Source organism: Motacilla alba, chromosome 3 (assembly GCF_015832195.1).
Source record: "Motacilla alba alba isolate MOTALB_02 chromosome 3, Motacilla_alba_V1.0_pri, whole genome shotgun sequence".
Classification (NCBI taxonomy): Eukaryota; Metazoa; Chordata; class Aves; order Passeriformes; family Motacillidae; genus Motacilla; species Motacilla alba.
The window spans coordinates 29209501-29229829 of NC_052018.1; the positions used below are offsets into that span (position 1 = coordinate 29209501).

Consider the following 20329-nt stretch of genomic DNA (forward strand, 5'->3'; position numbering starts at 1 on the left):
AGCTAACACTGCCAAATCCACCACTAAAGCATGTCCCTAAGAGCCATGTTTACAAGTCTTTTCAATATTTCCAGAAGTTTGAAGAGCAGTTTTCTACATGTTCAGAAACACCACCCCCTCCTTCAAGCACAGCCTTACATTTCCTACTGAGAATAGATGGAACACAAATGCTAGTGCGTTAAAAATGTCACCATACATGCTGTCACATCATGAGTTCTCTGTACACAAGACACAATCTGACCTGCTTAGAAACATACTTTGACATACTAAAGTCTCATGCACTGAACCCAGAGCAAGGCACTGCCCATTTTTGATTATGCCATAACTTAGCCTGAGCTTGACAACCATCAATAAATGTGTGTCACCTCTCCCTTTAGACCACGTCCTTTGAGAGCATTAACCAGCTTTGCCACCCACGTGAGGCTGCAGATATTGTCTACCTAGACTTCAGCAAAGCCTTCAACACCATATCCCACAGCATTCTCTTGGAAAAGCCAGCAGCCCAGAGCTTTGACAGGAGCACTCTTTGCTGGGTTAAGAACTCACTAGATTGCTGGGCCCAGAGAGTGGTGGTGAATGGTGCTGCATCCGGCTGGCAGCCGTGGTGCTGTCCCCCGGGGATTTGTGCTGTCCCCAGTTCTGTTTAATTAATGATCTGGGTGAGGGGAGTTAGTCAACTATTAGCAAATTCGCAAATGATAACAAGCTGGGGGAGAGTGTTCATCTGCTGGAGGGTAGGAGGGCTCAGCAGAGGGACCTGGAAAGGCTGGATCAATGGGCTCAATCCAATGATATGAGATTTAACAACACCAGGTTTCATGTCCTGCACTTTGGCCACAACAAATCCCTGCAGTGCTACAGGCTAGGGACAGAGTGATTTGACAGTGGCCAGGCAGAAAGGGACATGGGGATGCTGATGTTCATATAGCTGAACATGAGCCAGGGTGTGCCCAGGTGGCCAAGAAGGCCAGTGGCATCCTGGCCTGTGCCAGCAACAGTGTGGCCAGCAGGACCAGGGCTGTCATTCTTCCCCTGTACTCATCAGTGGTGAGGCTGCACCGCAAGTGCTGTATCTAGTTCTGGGCACCCAATTTAGGAAGGCTGCTGAGATACTGGAATGTGTCCAGAGAAGGGCAATGCCTGGAGAAAAGGAGACTCAAGGGAGTTGTTATCCCTCTCTACAAGTCCCTGAAAGGAGGCTGTAGCCAGGTGGGGATCAGTCTCTTCTCCCAGGCCACCAGTGACAGGACAAGAAGACACTGCATCAGGGGAGGTTTAGGACATAAGGAAGAAGTTCTTCACAGAAAGGGTGATTGGGCATTGGAATGGGTTGCCCAGGGAGGTTGTGGAGCGACTGTCTCTGGAGGGGTTTAAGAAAGGACTGGATGTGGCAGTTGGTGCTATGGTCTAGTTGACAAAGTGGGGTTAGGTCATAGGCTGGACTTGATGTCCAAAGGTCTTTTCCAACCTAGCTGATTCTGTAAAAAGCACTCTCCCACAATTCTCTTCTCTAGGCCAAACAAATTCCTTCAGTTTTCATTTATGGGTTGCTGTCTGCAACTCTGTAATCATGTCCATAAGCTTTCATTGGAGCCTCTACAGTTGACATGTTTCATAAACTAGGGGACCAAAATCCGACAATTTCCAGATGTGGTTTTGGAAGTGCCAAGTACAATGGCAAACATCTACGCTATTGCTGAGGCAAGCCCCGGACACTGTCTGTATTTTCTGCTGCAAGGCACACTGCTGGATCATGCTTACCTTGCTGCCCACTAGGACTTCCAGGTAATTTCCAGCGAAACCAGCTCCCAGCTGATCAGACCCAAGCACCAACTGTTGCTTGCAATAAACCCATTACAAGAAACTACCTTAAGATCTGCTAAACCTGATGTCATTCTTGTTGGCCCAATCCTCTCATCTGTCAATGTCTCTATAGTGGCTCTTTGTTCTGTTTTATTTGCTTCTCCCAGTTTGACGTATTTCTCAAGCTATATGATTACTCAACTCCATCACCCAGATCATTCGTGAGGACTAAACAGTATTGGGCCCATACCGACCCCAAGGAGCTCACTCAGATCAGCTAGTAACTACAGAATTTAGGGGACATGTGAACACCATACAACATCATCAACTAGAAGGCATGTCACAATTTATCTGAGGTCCCTCTCTGGAACACAAAGCATTTCTAGCCAGTTCCAGTACGCAGAAACACTTAAGAGATTACTATGACAATGTGCCTGAACAATTTTACAAACCTGAGTTTAGAAGTAATTAGATTTCAACATCTGAGGTTTCCACCTGTTCTGCAAACAGCTAACATATCAATTAACATAGCAAGTATTCACTCTGTGAAACAGTTAAGAAATAAAATCCAGGGCTTTAAAGCTTAGTCTAAGTTTCTATCAAAGTGATGTATTGTTTTGCTGTTTTTGAAAAGGTGAACTACATACTTGAACATGAAGCTTGCTCCAGTAATAAAGTCTAAGGTCCTTCTGTGAATACAGAAGATGCTAATAGTAAGATGATTATGCAAGTAAGGCTTCCATCATCAGCATTGGAAAAGAACACATTGGTCCAAGATAATATATAGAATGAAGGACAGAAAGATGAGTCATCTCATGTGATGTGTCACAGGTCTGAACAGAAGCTGTATTAGCTAATTTTCAGGGCTGCATTTTCCTGCAGGCTGATAAAGAAGTTCAAAGTTGCCCTGGACAAAGTTTTAATCCCTTGGGTTAGTACAAGTGTTAAATTATTCAAGGGCTATTATGTTAGGCATCTGCAATTTAACAACCAAACAATGTATTGAGGATAGCAAAGGAAAACAAACCAAAGATGTACACTACAGCCAAGAGAGGTCTTGGTCCTGAAACAAACTGTAGGTTGAAAGTTTGGAATATGAATCAAAACATATAAAAAAGAGCCTTTAAAACAGTTAACACAAGTTAATTTGTGTACATGAATTGACATAAAACAAGTAATTAATTCTTGACATATTTATACCACTGAAACAACGGATTCCAGGACTTATTTGTAGATAATTTTTTGGTCTAGAATTGAGACACTGTACCAAAGAGTAAAACCAGACATCCAAATGTACAGTTAATTACAGTATACATGCAGTTTTGTAACACAGGTTCTTAAAAATGAACTGAGTCTGGTACTAAACACCAAGGGTTCAGGCTGGTATCTGATAACACATGTTGCAAGGATAGGTCTCTAAGGCCTCAGGCTCTATCTCGGCTCTTGCTTGGATGCCAGATTAGCTTCATTGAAACCACATTTATGAGTAGAAAAATAATCTAAATTTATAGTTAAAGCAACTTATTTTAGAGACATGTCCCATCTCGTGAATTACCACAAGTGCTCAACACAAGAGAGCACCACTCATTTAGCTTAAGGGCTGGAAAGCCAAATCCTAAGAGCTCACTACCTATTAACTGCATGTTAGAAGCATCATCCGTGAACAGCTGTCTTGTTCTCATTTGAGTTTCTGTCTACAAGCATCCCTGGATAGATGGAAGTTTTTACTTATAGACCTTTTAAAGCACAAAGCCTTCTACTCTAAAGGATATGAAAAACACAGAACAACTTACTGTAACAGAAAACCCAGCTTCCCAACCCTATTAGAACAGTCTAAACAAAGCTTTTGAGACTCCTGTCTTATTAGTTACTCATGGAAGTGGTAGTTCAGTCAGACAATAATGTGAAAATAAATCCATCTACAGGAAGAGCCTCTAACTCCCATGAATGCAACAAATAGATCAGTACCTTCATGCAGTACTAGCTGGCACTGAAGAGCAGCAAGAAGCATTCTCTACCTGTTCTCTGAGCATGCCACTGAACTCAAACTCCATGCTCCAGACAGAGCATTAAATCCCTTATGAGAAACTACATAAGCACGGTATCTAATTTGCTTAATCTCCACTTCTCCAGGTCCCTTTCTTTCTCATCCTGCAGCAGATTCAGCCACTCTCATGTCATTCACAGTTAGGATTTACAAGGAAGAATTGCTGTTCTGATTCGTAGTCTCTTGCAGACTCAGCATGTTACAACACTCGAGACTTGCCACACTCACATAACTATGGCCAGATAAGGGAAGACTTTCTTATTAGCTGCCTTCTGTGCTGATAGTAGTCACTCAGAAACAGAAAGCAGAATCTAAGTGAGGTTGCAACAAGTTGTAAAATCATGTTTTACTGAAGTTGTTGCATCAAGCAACTACTTCTCGGATAAACTCTTGAGTATTAAAGATCCAGAGAGGTTTTCCACAGGAAAGAATATCACCTAAAGGGAGTATTAAGGTGGGAACACCTAATCAACCACATCAGCCGTAAGCACATAAATCAGTTGAGAGGAAGACAGCAAACCACATTACAATTAATACAGTAAATGACTTGAAAATAGAGTTAAATGACTTAAAGCTGAACATCTACCACAAAATGCCTGAAGCCAACAAGCTTTATAATTTAACTGGAAGTTGATTATGTTTCATTTTCTAATCTGCTATGTTCAGCTAATAAGATATGGTCAAATGATTAACCTGTGTCCCAAACAGGATAATAGCTCCTTGTCAGAGATCAAACAGAACAAGTAAATTTCTCATCAGCTTGGTGCGCAACCAGAACTAAAAAAAAAACCCACAGCTTAACAGCTCTTTCTGGTTAAAGATATTTAAAAAATAAACTTGTGATTTCAATAAATTATTGAAAAGTACTTGTGTAGCATATCAGAAAGAATTCCTACTCTATTTATTATTAGAGGGCTTATATATCATGCAAGTGGCTTTAAAGTGGTTATCACTGAGGTTTTTAAAAGATGTCTATCTAGTCTCAGGCAAGAAGTGTAGAAATAAATATTGACAAACATTTCTTGCACAGCAGTGCCCTCTAGCGAAGTCACATTAAAAAGCCAAATTAAAAAGAATTCTTATAACCATCATATAAAAGACAACAGAAATGTTCTGAGCTTTAAAGACACAATATTCATATTCCTATTTTCTTACAACAGCTTATTTCAATACTTCACCTCAAAGTGTGACCATGAAAGAAAATGTTCAGTTCTACCAACTAGACTGACAAAATTGCATCTATTCAAGTTAGAAACCACTAAACTATTTTAATATATGCAGTATTTAAGAAATACAGTCAAGTATGAGTTAATTTTCTTCAATACAAATGCCCCAGTTAAAAAACCCTCACTTAAATAATTATTTTGGCATAGAAGATGCTTTTATATACTAGTAGCCTCATTAGCTTTTTATTTGAATTACGCTAACCATGAGGGAAGTCACAGGATACCTTTTACCCTTCACAACAATTGACACAGCTCAGTTGCTTATATTGAACAGTTTCCTATGGATACAAGGCATTCTTGCCAGCATTGCTTCTGACTGAGCACATTGGTCAGTCCAGTTAAACAGCCTCAAGGGAGGTGCACTTTCAGGCATCACACCAACCCAAGCAACACTGAGTTTGTGTCAGAGGAACTGCGACTCCACTTTGATTGAAACTCTACCTTCTCTGTGCAGCTTGACTGCACAGTTCTCCTGAAAAGTAAAGTGATCTCTGACCTTCCAAGGACTCATCACCTGCTTTCTTCTGAAATCACATCTCCCATCTCCAACTACCTACTCATACTACCATTCAAGAATAAAAATTGGAATTCAACAATCTTATTTCCAGAACACCATTAAGCATTGCAAATAATGACAGCAGTTCCTACATCTTCCCTTTAATTATGAGGGGTAAAGGAGAAATCCTACTAAATGCATCTGAAGATGGCAAACTCTCTCATGGAAGCTGGCTACTTGCTTCCTCTAAAAATCTCATGCCATACAGCTTCAAAAGTCATTCAACGTGTTATCTGGTAAAAATTCAGTTTTCCATGGGAAGTTTTAGCATCCAGTCTTCAGTTGCTATGAGAGCACATAACCTTTGAATAACATTGTTATAAAAACCATCTCAAAGCATGGAACAGGTTGACCAAACAGAACAGATAGGTTCACTATGGAAATTCTTGCATGATTTGCCGTACTCAACATGAATCTTGCACTGAGCACTTGTTTCTCCATTGCTCTACTCTTCATCCCTACAGTATCCTGCTATACATTCAGCTTCATTTCTCACAGTGCTTTCTCTCCACTATACAGACTCCTTATTTGTCAGTGTTTAAGTGGCAAAAAAATGCTCTCAAAGTTTCTGGGATAGAGAAGCCAAATACAATAGCCTCTTTATCACAGCTGTTCTACTACACACTGTGAGCTTGCACTTGCTGGACAAAATATCGGTAAAAGAGTTAATTCTGCTTCAGTTACAATACTGACCAGAATTTTGCCTAGCTGTCACCTTCTATACTGCTCCATCAGGCTTAGAAAAGCATTTACAACCAAAAGATTAATCTGCTTTTCAATTCTAAAATTTTAAAGTACAAAACTATATTTTGTCGACCAGTTTAACATCTACAGTTCTCCAACAGTGTAGTAGGAATCAGGCTGTTAAAACCATCAAACTGGTTTGTTATTTTATTTACTACTTCACAGAGAAGTGAACATAATGAAAGAATTACATTTCTATTTCAGAATTGGCATTGAAGTGATTAAATAGTAATGACGATGAATTGATGAATCTCAATTTCTCAATAGAGAACATCTGTTTAAAAGAATATCACTAGTGAATGAGTGCTTTTAAGATTAGACAGATTCTAAAAGGCTTTAAGCTCTTTGGTTATTAATAACATCAACTGCAGAAAGGTAAATCAATCCGGACAAAAATTAGGTGTGAAAAGGTCATCACATGTGTGAGTAGACAAGTTAAGCTTTCTAACATTTCTTCTTTCAGGATGGAGAAAAGAAATGAGCATTTTATAGTTCCATAAGAAATCAAATAATGCTTATTAAATGTTTGGGAAAATTACAAAGCCAATTATAATCATCCTTCAAGGACATGCTAAGTGAGATGCACAAGATCACTCAAAAATTAATCTGCCTATCATTGTATGAGCAACTCATTATTTTGTCTCGAATTCAAACAGCAATCTGGAGCTGACAACTATTGTTTCAATACCTAAGGCCATGTAGAACCATTTCAATGAAAAACACATTAATGAAAGAATAGATGCAAACCACATCATCTGTGACTCTGTTTCAAATTCTCCCCCAGCCAAAACCAGCATAGCACTGCAGACCTAATTTATCATTTTCTTGTTACCATTCCATACTTATAGACATAGAAAGGTGTCAGTATAAATCATCAAGGTCATGGATTTGCAGAGCCCCCCGAAGATCACCTGTTCACATGTCTTGCAAAACAATTTTAAGTATCAAGCATTGTACTTCAGCACTATACATTATGTAATGCACAAAAAGTAGACTTTGTGATGAAGCTTGAAAACAGAAAAGCAACTACCAATTAAGGAGAACTGAGACATATCAAGACATAAGTCTAAATAATGTTGTTCATTTAAACATTGCATGTACTTGAGAAAATGAAGTGTTTATGCTCTTGTCAGTAATATTAATATTATCAAGTGAACATTTGTAGACTTCATCTACATTATTCACCTACACTATTTTATTTTTTCCTCCTAAATAGTTAAAAATCTAGCATACACAAGTTGCATCTTTTTTGTCCCTTCCTGGTCTTCCAAACAGTCAATTAAAATCAAGAAAAGATTATTCTTCAGAGTATTCAGCAGGGAAATCCAACATGAAGTTTCAGTATTACATTCCAAAAAGACATATTAAAAAGTATCAGCTCAAACTCAGTCAAATGAAACATAACTGCAGCTTTTATATTTTTACATCCATTTACAGAAGAAAGGAACTTGGATTTTTGTCCAAGTTGCAAAGTTACAAAATAAAGAAAAAATAAATTTGTATTATTTAGATTAAGAATAGGTATTAAAAGTTTGGTTGTTCCCCTACTCTGAATTGGCAGTCTCCCTTTGACTTACCCAATGAGCTTCTGAAAATTGCCACCTATCAAAGTACTATCTTCTGACAGAATAATCTTGCACAAACTAGCAGTTATTAACAGGTAACTTATTTTCTGACATTGCATAATATTTCAACAAAGTGCCCAGTGCACTTTTTGAAACACTAGTTGTACTGAGGTGAATAAATCATAGCAAGAATCTCTAATAAACCATTTTTTCCCCAAAAATGAACAGCTGTGATGGAATAAATAGATGTCCAACATGAGCTAAATAAGGTTCTAACAGTAAAACCAGTATTGCAGAAAAAATTAATCCAATCAAAAACCAATCTTATTGTCAATCATTGTCACCTCAACCATTTCATAGGCTAGACCCAATCTTAAAGAGAAGACACCTCACACCATGAGGTACAACACAGTGTGACCCATTGGTACCACTGTAAACCCTGCAGATGCCTGAGGTTTGGATGGACTCTGGAGGTCATCCAGTCCAACACCTCTGCCCAAGCAGAGTCCCCTAGAGCTGCTTCTCCAGGACCATGTACATATGGCTCCTGAGTATCTCCAAGGAGGAGACTCCACAATCTCTCTAAACAACCTGAGCCAGTGGTCAGACACCTTCACAGTGTTTCAGCTCGTGCCCTCTGCCGCTGGTCCCATCCCTAGGTACCAGTGAACACAGCCCGGTTCCATACTCTTCATACTCTTCCTTCAGATGTTTGCACATGTTGAGTAGACTTCCCTTAAGTCATCTTTTTGTCTTGGCCGACAGTCCCGGCTCCCAGCCCTTCTACATAAGAAGAAAGTGCCTTGATTACCTTTGCAGGCCTTCACCAGTTTCCCTTCTACAGCTCCATCTCTCTTGTACTGAGAAGACAAGAACTTCAGATGTGGCCTCACCAAGGCTAAGAATCAAGGCAGAGTCACCAACAACCTGCTGGCAATACTCCTCCTAATGCACTCCAAGATACCACTTGCCTTCTCTCACCAAGAGTACATTCCTGGTTCATGGTTAACTTGGTGTCCACTAGAACTCCCAGGTCCTTCTCAGAGCTGCTTTTCTCCTGAGTGGTCCCCCCAGATATGCGCACATTCATTCCTCCTCAGCTTTGCATGTTTCCTTGCTGAATTTGATGATGTTCCTGTCAGCCTAGCAAGACTTCTCCAGCCTAGCAAGATCCTTCTGGAAAACTCCAATATAAACTCAGGAGGATATTCTTCCAGTTGGGTGTGAAGTTTGCTGAGGGTTCTCCCCCATAATCCTGATCATTAATGAAAAGGTTGAACAGAACTGGAACCAATATCAATCACTGGTATATACCACATGTGACTGCCCTCCAACTAGACCTCATGCCACTGATCACTATCTAGTGGGCCTAGATAGTCAGCCAATTTTCAATTCACTTCACTATCTGCTCATCCAGCCCATTTTTCACAAGCTTCTCTACAAGGATCTTTTGGGAGAGGCTCAACGTGAGCTAGATGTACATTTTCCAAACATGGCAAAGCCACATCAACAAGAGATGCTGTTAACCTGTTACAACAGTACAGTAGTGTGTGAAGAGCTGAAGGCTCTGGAGGGTTGACATGGGAAGTATTACTCTGAAAACAGCTTAACTCAAAAGTGTTCTTCAGACTAAAACTTTTCAAGCTTCAGAATTAAGTGCTATGCAGATCTGTCCATAAACTTGCTTCCAGAATTTTGAATTATGTTTAAAAATGGTACTGTAGCAATATGAAAAATATCTACAGACAGCATTCATTTAAACTGTTATACACAGTTAGAAAGAAGTCATGCTATAAAAAATATTCTGGTTGACCACACATCAAATCAATTTTCGGTTTCTTTGGTCCTAACCTACATGCTTGCTACAATCCAAGCTTTTGGGAAATTTAGACAATTCAGTTCTGTAAGTAAATACCTCAGCAAGACTAACTGCTCATTGGAATGACCATAATAAAAAAAAAAAAAAAAAAACCCAAAGCTAAAACCCCAGAAGTTTATAAGGCACATGTAAGGAAGCAATTTGAGAATTTACTGCTATGGACTTTTTAATAAGGTGAGACACTTGTCAATACAACAAAGATGTCTGCTTTAGATTACCCTTACACGCTACTGCCAAAATGCTAGACACCTCTGATCTTGCTTTGCAATCAAATGTTAGAGAAGCTCTGTTTTTCCTGTAGAATGCAAACACTACTAGAAAAAGGTTCTGACTCAAAAACCACACAGCTCACAGCCAGACACCTTTATAGCCCATAGAAGACACTGTTGCCACATTCTGCAGGACTGTCCCAAATATCACCATACAGAAAGCTAAACAGAACAAATCAATTTATGTTCCATTTAAAGCGTGGAGTTAAAATCCTCTAAATACTCCTTTTACTCCTTAATCATCTTCCTTGCAGCTCATCTTCTCATTTGAATGACATGGTGTTTAGAAATACCATAAAGCATTCACTTTGCTCTTGACTCCTGAAGATATTTCCTAGCAAGCATAAAACTTGAATTAAAATCCAATTCTTATAATAATTATTGCTTTTTAGTAGGTACCAAGTACATACACAATTTTCTGTATTAGTTATCAAAGTAGTTGTGAATTTTCTCACTGACCTTTTTTTGGAAAAGTAACTTTCATGCTAACTCCTTAAGCTAGTAATTTCCATGCTAACACCCTCCCAAGTAATTTACCTTAAGGGATGAGATGCTTTCAGGACCAGTATTTATTACTAACACCTCCAAAAGCTTTTAACTAGTATTTCACAGAAATTGAGGAGATCAGGAACTTTTCATACTAAAGAAGTTTTATTTCTTTGGCAATTTCAGTTTTAACAGTGTACTTCATCCTACCCCATTCAGATGCTGGGGAAAAGCCCACAACTCAAAAGCAAAATTCTGCATTTTCCCCTAAATTGCAAGAAAAGCTCTTCTCTCTATGTATCACTAGATCAAATTTACTGTGATTTTGATGTTTGAAGCCACAGAAAATGGAACCCAGCAATCTAATATAATGACAACCCCACTGAACTGTAGCATTCCCTACATACATATCATAGCCAGTAACACAAGTGCTCAGTTATCCGCAAATCCGGTCCAGCATGTTGCTTCAATTTGTGTTGTCCCTCAACTGTCACCTTCATCCCCAAATCCCAACACATCAAGTGCTACAACAGTGTGATCTGATAAGAACTCTGTTCTTCATTGCATTAACAGCTCACCATGTACTTCAGAGTAATGTATCAAACCAATCAGGGCTTTGAGAGGCCCCAAACACAGGATTGATGCTTAAAAAATAGATTTTAACTACATTAGTCCTTGGGGTAATTTTTTTAGTTCCATAATTGAAACTGCAGCCATTTACAATCTCAATAACACCACCCTGCTGTATCCCTCCTCTTGTGGAAGCAGGAGGACATGCTTTCATAAAGGAAGCCTAGGCACACACACATGCTGAAGTGAGCTTTTGCTCTCTATTTCTACTCAAATTCAAGGTTGCTTGCTGACAGTGCCAAAGCCTTTTCCCTCCAACTTCTCACATTATTGTATATTACCACAACACAAATTCAATTTTAGAGCAGCCATAATCTAATTCTTCATGCTGAAGGCCACACAAAGCAGTACTGTTAACATACATTTAACTAATTGTAGAATGGATAAATTGCACTGCCAGGAACTTTAATAAAATCACTTGATTCATCTCTTTCATGGTTTCTTCCATGAATAACATTTTAAGGTGAAATCAGTCAACTGTAGTCACAGCACTCCTATTTATTTTTAGTGTTTTGTGTTATAGTAGGCACTCAATGTAAAGCCATTTTTAATTAGATATGAAGGGATTTGCTGACATATTACTTATTATAATACAACCTTTATTAGATAAGCATTTAGCATAGATTTTTTCCTTTACTGTGAATAAGTTCATAGAAGACCAGATATACCTGTTCCTAATTTCCCTTTAACAATAAAATAGCAAACTCGGGCACTGAAACAGGCTGAAGATATGCCGAAGTCAGGGGAAAACCAAAAATTTTCAGTTACATCTATACTACAAATCCTCAACTCTTCACTGTGTAAACCACAGATCTGAGATCACCTCCATCCAGAGACACAGAAACTCAGATACCACACATGGTGTCCCTATCTATTTTTTTTTCATCATCTATTAATCATTTGTGGAAAATTTTGAAATAGGTGTCTTCTGTTCACTCTTACATAAAAATATTCTCTTTCTGTGCTTAAAAACAACAACTAACACCAATGTTCAAAGAGTGGTTTGATGACTAAGCACAAAAATCTCTCACCTTTGGAAACTGGGATAAACAATTTGATAGGCAGCAGAAGGCTGCCTGAAAAACAAAGACTTGTCTACGCACTAATGTCTGTCTCATCTAGAGGCAATTTTTTATACAAAGCTAATACAGAAAAAAAAAAAAAAAAAAAGCGCCCCATAACCCAAAGACACGGGAAACTACCAAGAGAAAGCAGTCACTCCTTCCAGAATCATGGTCTCCTGCCCTGAAGAAGAGCAAGTGGAGTAATTCAAACTGGCAAAGACAGACTACACTCTGAGCCAACCTCTCCCTGAAGTTCAGGCAAGTACAACGGGCCAGAAACTTGTCACTACTGAAGCAATTTTTGCATTATGTCATACCACTGGGATAAGTCCAGCCCATGCTGTTGCTGGTGAAAATGGCTTAAATATGGAAGCCTGACCATCACTGCTGGTGGGAAAGGTGCAATGAAAGCTCTAGAGCACAAAGAAAATACTGTTCCAACTTGGAGAACAGACCTTCCAACAGGTGTTTTTCACTGTCTGTGACACATTTGTACCTCAGTCCACTCGTATATCAAAGCCAGCTCACTGCTAAAATTCTACAACTAATTGCAAGCAATGACAAAAAACTCACATCAGACATAGGTAACAATCCACTCCTGTGTGAGCTCATGCCCAAAACTTCTGTTAAATAGCTCCTCCATTTCTCCCACTCTCCCTTAACAGCTTGTAAGACAGAACAGCTAGTACCAGAAGGATGAAACACAACACTTAAAAATAAAGGAAATCAATTTCACACTCCAGACATTTGCACAGACAGCTCAGTTGAAGTTCACAAAGCAACAAATTAGCCCAAAAGTCTTAGTAATTAAGGCACTCAGATAAGAGTTAGTTCTCATGCTTGATGTTTCACCTCATTTATCACTCAGTATTTATATAGGCTGTAAATATATTGACACTAAAGCAACAATATTGAAGATTTAGTTATTGCCTTCATCTGAGAAAACACAGACAACACAGAACACTGAAGTTACTGAACATGGATTTCCAGGTTCCACATATTTCCAGGTTCAGCTAGCGTTGAGCAGAGAAGCATATTGTGATACTCAGCTGAATGGTGCCTACAACCATTATGGATTCAAAAATAAGTAGGCAATACCACTGGAAGTAGGAAACATTAGCAGTAAGTTGAAAAAAATTCCAAGAATCACATAATCACTGAGGTTGGAAAAGACCTCCAAGATCATCAAGCCCAACTTTTGATGGCATACCACTATGCCCACTAAACCATACCACAAAGCATCATCTGCTACAGTTTCTGTTGTAAATTTTTTACATTTCAGGCGGGAATAAAGTTGCTTTATTTTCACAATTTCACATTTTAGATGTTTGCTAACAGCTATAAAAACCATACTTGCTTGTTTGAAGAAAACATTGATATTATTCTCCCAGCTAAGGTGTTTTTTTCTTTTGTTAGTATCATGGCTAAAATAATGCTATATGTGCTCTTCAGCAATCCAAACAAGAAATTAATCTTTTCTGCCATAATAAAGGGAAACTAATTAAAATCTGGCACATTATTACAGGCTAAGTGGAGATCTAGATCTTTTTTGATCATCACTTGATCCAGATGTCAGCAAGACAGCTTGAATAATTTAATGACCCATGTCACTTTAAGAAAAGGCTAAAAGTAATAAAATTTATCATCTTGATCAGGTTAAAGCATTTCATCAATGAGGCTGAGAGCAATTCAGCTCACCTAAAATACCACTAGTTGATCCACCCAGTTGCTCTCCTACCCACTGCACAGACCCTGATGGCCACTAAGCCATCAGGGCTCTGACACATCTGCAAACCTGTACTGAACTGCCTTCCATAATTCTGCTGTAACTTACACCAGCTGGAGAGACAGAAAATCATTAGCTATACTTGTTACTCATTTAAGAGTCTAAAGGTAGTATTTCATAAGCACCTTACCCCCTTCTCTCTTTTTTAAATCTTTTTCAGGTTTTATACATTTATAGTTTGCCTGAAACAGACACCTCCTTGGGTACCAATGCTTCAAAATAATTTACTGCATAAGCTATTGCTACAAAGGCACTTAGAATTCACTAGCAAAGCTACATGGGAACAACTATGTTAGAGCCAGGTTCCAGTGGAAGAAAACATTATATTACCAAGGACATGAACTTAAAGATAAAAACCTGTCGGGAAAACAGTTTTGTCTGTTATCAGCCAGTTATCTTAAGCTTTTAAGCTTCTTCTTTGTTGCAAAATTTTACCGTGACAACAAATTAAAACATGTAGCATTACAAACACGCTGATTATTACTGAATGAAGAAACAGAACAGATTGGGAAAGCAAATGACCCCATTAACATTAAATGTTGGCCAAAGTCAGTAAGTTAAAACAGTTGCTTGTCTTCATATGTAAAAGCAAGAGTAAGCAGTTTAACTCACATAACCTTAATCATACCATTTAGAATTCATTACAGAATGAACCCTTCCAAATCCCTCGCAAAGAACTGCAGTACTTTAGCTCCATATCAACTCTAGGTTATGCCACAGTTCAATGAATAAAAAAAGTGCAACATTTAATTCCCTATATCAGGGTGGAGAAATAAAGGCTTATGAGCAAGGAAAGTCAGTGACTGTGTTGCAAGTCATAAGTAATGTGACATCCCCTTGCATAAACACATCAAAATTAAGTTTGATCTCTGCTCAGTAGTAAAACAGTGATCCTTAAATTTGCAGCAAAAAGTCAGAACTTAGAATGAATGTTTCAAGCCACAAAAATCCAGAGCTAAAGACACTGCTGAATCTTTTTAGGATGACATTTTCCACACAGGTAGAGACAGTAATAACTACAAGTATCACAAAGGTGAAAATCTGAAAACACTGCATAACAACTTACTGTGTAAGTGATAGCTGCCAACATTCCAATCACAGTCAAGGAACTAATGGAAAATGAAAGTGCAGTCAAGCCATCTGCAGACAACAAAAAAAAAAGAACCTGTTGAAAATACAGTAGATAAGAACACTTCTTCCCAAAATAGTTTCCAGAAGAGATTTAAGTTCATGAGAAAGATGAAGAAGATTAAAACATAGTCACCAGTTATAAATCAGATGAAAAACTTACCTAGAAGAGCTTTTTGACCACAGCAGATCTTTATCCCAAATTGCAGGATCCAGGACAGACTCCTGTCATTTTTACAAGCTCACAGAAGTTAAACTGACCCAAATGGTTGAAAAGACACTAATGAACTTGCTCCCATAACTGTCTAATACCTCTTCAAGACTTATTTCTGGCCTCCCCAGGGTGCTGTGGTATCTTGCACAACTTTCATGCGCATTCTGGATGGTTCATCTTAGTTTTGTTTGCTATCACCTGACTTCTCCTACTAATAGCATTATCCAGAATCAGACAAGTATGGATCCTATAACCAACCAAAAAAATCCTCAGCTTCTCTCAATGTATATACAGACCAACAAAGGGGAAAAAGCCCAGGGGACTATAGAGTTACTGTAGCCTCATAACTCTAGTAATTTTAGGAGATAGTAAAAGAGTGATCAAATAAAAAGGTGTTTAACTCCCTAAAACCTTCCGTATAATTCTTCAGAACAAGTCTGCCCCTAACCTCACCACACAAGACATCACAAGTGGCTTTGGTTACTTAGTAACATTGAAACTTACAGTAAATTACAGAAATTGACCTTCAGCAAACAATTTAATGTTTGTGCTCAGTCATAACCACAGTTTACTGTTTTCCCCCATGTCCTCCCCTCCAGTTAATTCAAGAATTTACAGTAACTTTTATTTTTAATCACACAGATATACTACCCTGTTTCCATTCATTAGCTAGTTTCCATTCTTACTTATTGAGCACAACACTAAGCAGTCACAAACTGAGAAATCGTAACCTTACTCTAAGAAAAGCTGCACCATTCTTCTGACCAACCCTACAGGCCTCCTTCCAAAACCACCAAAAACTAATCGAATAGCACAACCAAATCCAGCTTTACTGCTCAAATGCCTCCTTTACTATTTTTGCTAAATAATATCAAACAACTTCCCCAGAGCTAAAAGCAGTATGTTCCTGTGTTTCAAATACTACAGCTATGTTTAAAACTTATTTAAAAAAAAAACAAAAGAAAAGAAAAAATAACCCCAAAAACCTACCAAAAAACACCTAGCACTATTTTTCCTTCAGTAGCTGGAAATTTGAGTTGTTTTTCAAGTTTAGGGGAAGGAAAAAAAGCTCACAAGTGGCCCCTATTTGTAACACATCATACAATGTACTTACACACCATATTTGATGATCCTCCTGTACAAGTATTTGAAACCAATATTTAATATCCACTGTAAAAGTCTGAACTGAGCTCAATGCAACATTAAGAAACTAACTGGCTGAAAAACTGATAATTGTATACCAGAAGTGCATTATCAGGCTTTGCCTCAGTGGATGAGTTTGCATTCCTCTCATAACCCACTCCCACAACCAACTCCCAAGTGATGACTGGATGTTTGTTCTATGTCTCAAGATCTTTGTATTTCTTGGGCCGCTACAGACAGACAAAGGAAAAGAGGAAATTAATATAAAAACAGGACAGCAGGTACAAGTAAAGACAACGGGCAAGCATTTTGTCCATAATTCTCCAGCACCTGGAACACAAAAGAACCCTTTGCAAAGAGTTGCTGTCTGCAGAGTAGATCTATAAAAACACAAGAGCAAGACTCCCCTGCATGGGGGTCTTGGGAGACAGCAATCTGAAGATAAGCCAGCAGCATGCCACGCCAAGATGGAAGTCCCGTGGCATCCCAGGCTGCCTCACCAGCAGCATGCCCATGTACTAAAGGAAGGGATCATATAGTGCAACCAGTCCTAAGCCCCTGCTTCAGGTTAAGACTGATAAATCTGAGCAAGTTAAGGGAAGAACTACGGTGGCTGGAAGCTGGAGCATATGCTGTGCAGAGCAGCTGAGGGAGTCAGGCTTGTTTGGCCTGGAACAGAGACAGGCTTGGAGACACCCAATACAGCCTGTCTGCTTAGAAAACAGCTGTAGCCCAGGTTCTTCAGTGGTGCATAGCTGTCAAGCGTGAGACAACTGGGTGACAGCAAGTATATCCACAACAGGTAAGAGGAGAGATTTTTCCACAATGAGCTCAGTCTACAAACTTGGGGGATTTAGAAGAGCTAGGTGACAAAGCCCTGAGCAACCCAGTCTGATCTTACAGCTTCCTTCTTGGTGCAGATTTTAATAGATGACCTGAGGTCTCTTCGATCTGAATTATCCTATAAAATCACAAGTCTCAAGAGAATGCTGATAGAACACAAAATCAGACTTTCACATCCCAACCCAGTACCTTAATCAGTTTAATTTCCCAGAAATAAACATAGGCTATACTGTATTTCATATCAAAGACAGAGCCAAATACTCTGTAACAGTCATAACAAGGTCACCTGGAAAAATTAGCTTACATCTCAGCTCAACCATTATCACAACCTGTATAAACAGTTTGAGTAGCATTTTTTCCTGAGCTGCTATAATCTTTGCAAAGCAAGACAAACACCAACAAGCAGACAGCCAAAACATTCAATATGCTATGGATTTGTCCTCCCCATCTCCTACACTTACAATCCCAGATTACAGCACAGAACATATTATGATTAAAGACCTTGGAAGGATGTCAAAGCAAACAAGAAGGGCTTTGAGTATTTAAGTGGCAAGAGGAAGAAGAGGCAAAATAGGGGCTTGTTGCTGAGTGGGGCAGGGGACCTGGTGAGACAGGACTTTTCCATGACAAGTCTGAGCTACTGAATGCTTTCTTTGCCTCAGTCTTTTACTAGCAAGACCAGACTTCAGGAAATCCAGGCCAGGGAGCACAGTGAGAAAAGCTGGAAGGAATATGTACTCTTGGTGGAAGAGGAGCAGGTTAATGAATACTTTAGCAAACTGTACATATAAAGTTGATGGGCCCTTAAGGGATTAGCCATGTCTGTCAGTGTCTGGTATATGTCATTGCAGGGAACTTTTATTCAGAACTCCTAGAATTCAGAATTCCTAGACTAATACAGAATATGACTTGACAAAGGCTTGTATGATTATATCCTAAAATATTCACACAGAAACCAATGCTCTGATGCATATCAAGAATGAAACACAAAGTAATGGAGTACTCATGCATTGGGATGAATGTCTGTTAAACAACTTTTAGTTACCCTTTCTTGAATATATTTGAAAAGTGACATCAAGTCTGTTTTAGTTCACCTATAAAACATTTCTTTCACACCTTTACCCCAAAAACATACCCTGGCTAAGCACATGAACTGCATCACATGTTGAATACTACTCTGTGGAGTTTGGCCTTCTCAACAGCTCTTTACAGCCCTAGTGTAAAGTATAACAACTGCAAACAACAATTTTAGAAGAGGTCAGTACTGTAAGAGCAAAGGAAAGAAGTCATAACATCCACAGGACTTTCCCATCCAAATAGACAGAACTCCTCATCTCATTTTTACAGTGAACAGCAGTACTGCATTTCATTAGATAAATGAAGACCAACATGATACACTCTCACCATACCCTGAAAGTCAGTGAACTTCAGCATTCAAGCAGCATTTAAGAGCTGAGTTAAGTGAAGTCTATGGAAGAAAGCATCCCCTCTTCCCACCATAAATATCAGCGGACACAACACTTGAGTCCTTGCTGTCAAATGGGGACTTGTATTTAAAGTACAGAGAGGAGATGCTGGCAGTGTTTGCTTTCACCATAGTCCTAATTTTTGTTTTTCTCCAAACAGGAAGAAGTCTTATTGCAAAGACTTACTGTAGGCAGGCATTCAAAGAAAAGTAAGAAAACTGCCACCAAGGAAGTTAACTACCTTGTTCAGTCAATGAACAAGTGGCAGAGGTTAGTGGAGTAGCAACTCATACAAAGCTCAGAACAAAGCTCAAACTTACGACTACTTCCAAATTCTTCAAACAGGAGCTTCACTTTCTCCCACTCTGTGGAATTCTTCTTGTTGGGAATATCCAAAGGAACAAAAGCACTGTAATACAGAAAAAAAAAATCTTTTACCCTAATTAGTGAAAAATAAGAAGAATACTACTTCCAAATTAAGAAAATAGAAATCCATTCATTCCTGAAGAAAAGGCAGTGTTTCAGTTTATTCACATTCTTCTCCAATGCTGCTTTAAATCAGAGTACAGGTGTGTATGTACAGTCAGGTCTCAGGACAATGAACAAGTGATTTTTTATTTACCTATCCTAAAAGAGGTAAGGACTCCTCATTCAAGTATAATTAAAAGACATATTAATATGATTTACTATCCTGATTTGATTCATGTGCAAAGGAGCAAATAAACTTGAAGCATCAATTGAGAAAATTCTCATATAAATATACATTTCTGAAAGCCAAAATAAAATAATTAATGATTTCCCAAACAAGCATGGAAATATAAAGGGACATGTTTATCTTCCATTATTACAACAAAACACATCTGCTCCATTCTGTTCTTTGCTCTGCAGTTGGCCCAGAGAACTGAGGTGCAGGAAAGTTCACTAAGTTTATCTGTTCTTCCAATAAGCAGACTAATAAAGAATGCTCAGAGAACAATGTCAGGTAAAACAGTCCCCTAGCTGAAAGCTTCCTGTTGTCGGGCTCACAATCTAAAGTCAACTAATAAGAATAACTCTTCAGCACCTGTACAGACAAAACAGCTGAGTTTGCAATAGCTGGAAAAACAGCACCTCCATACCAAAAAAACCACTGAAACCATAGCTTTGAGACATGAAATAAATGTCTACAAGTCACAGGGAAGACATATTTGAAGGGAAGCATTTTAGGCAAAGAATGAAAAAACTCAAACCTAAGTCCATAAAGAATGTTCACAAATATTTGGACTTGTATGAAAAATTGATATAATTTGTATGACTTAATTAGACCCCTGCTTGAAGTCCCAAACAAATACATATCTTCCATGAGCAGTCTCAAAGTACAAAACATATGCTTTTGCTTCCAAGGCTAGGACTAAACCCACTGTGTGCACATATAATCATCACATCAAAACCAAACTGATACTCTGCCCAAAAAAAGTTGACATTTTAAAAATCAAAATTT

The 20329-nt window shown here is 38.7% G+C and overlaps 1 protein-coding gene across 2 annotated transcripts in view; it reads right to left on the reverse strand.

The window, feature by feature from the left end:
- LMBRD1 (LMBR1 domain containing 1) overlaps window positions 1-20329 on the reverse strand; it is a 66165-nt gene that overhangs the window by 27960 nt on the left and 17876 nt on the right. For both annotated transcript variants that reach the window (XM_038131430.1, XM_038131431.1), the window contains exons 6-7: window positions 19170-19258; window positions 15122-15195 (exon numbers count right to left, since the gene is read on the reverse strand). In XM_038131430.1, the coding sequence (XP_037987358.1) occupies window positions 15122-15195; window positions 19170-19258 (163 nt within the window). The remainder of the gene's footprint in view (window positions 1-15121; window positions 15196-19169; window positions 19259-20329) is intronic.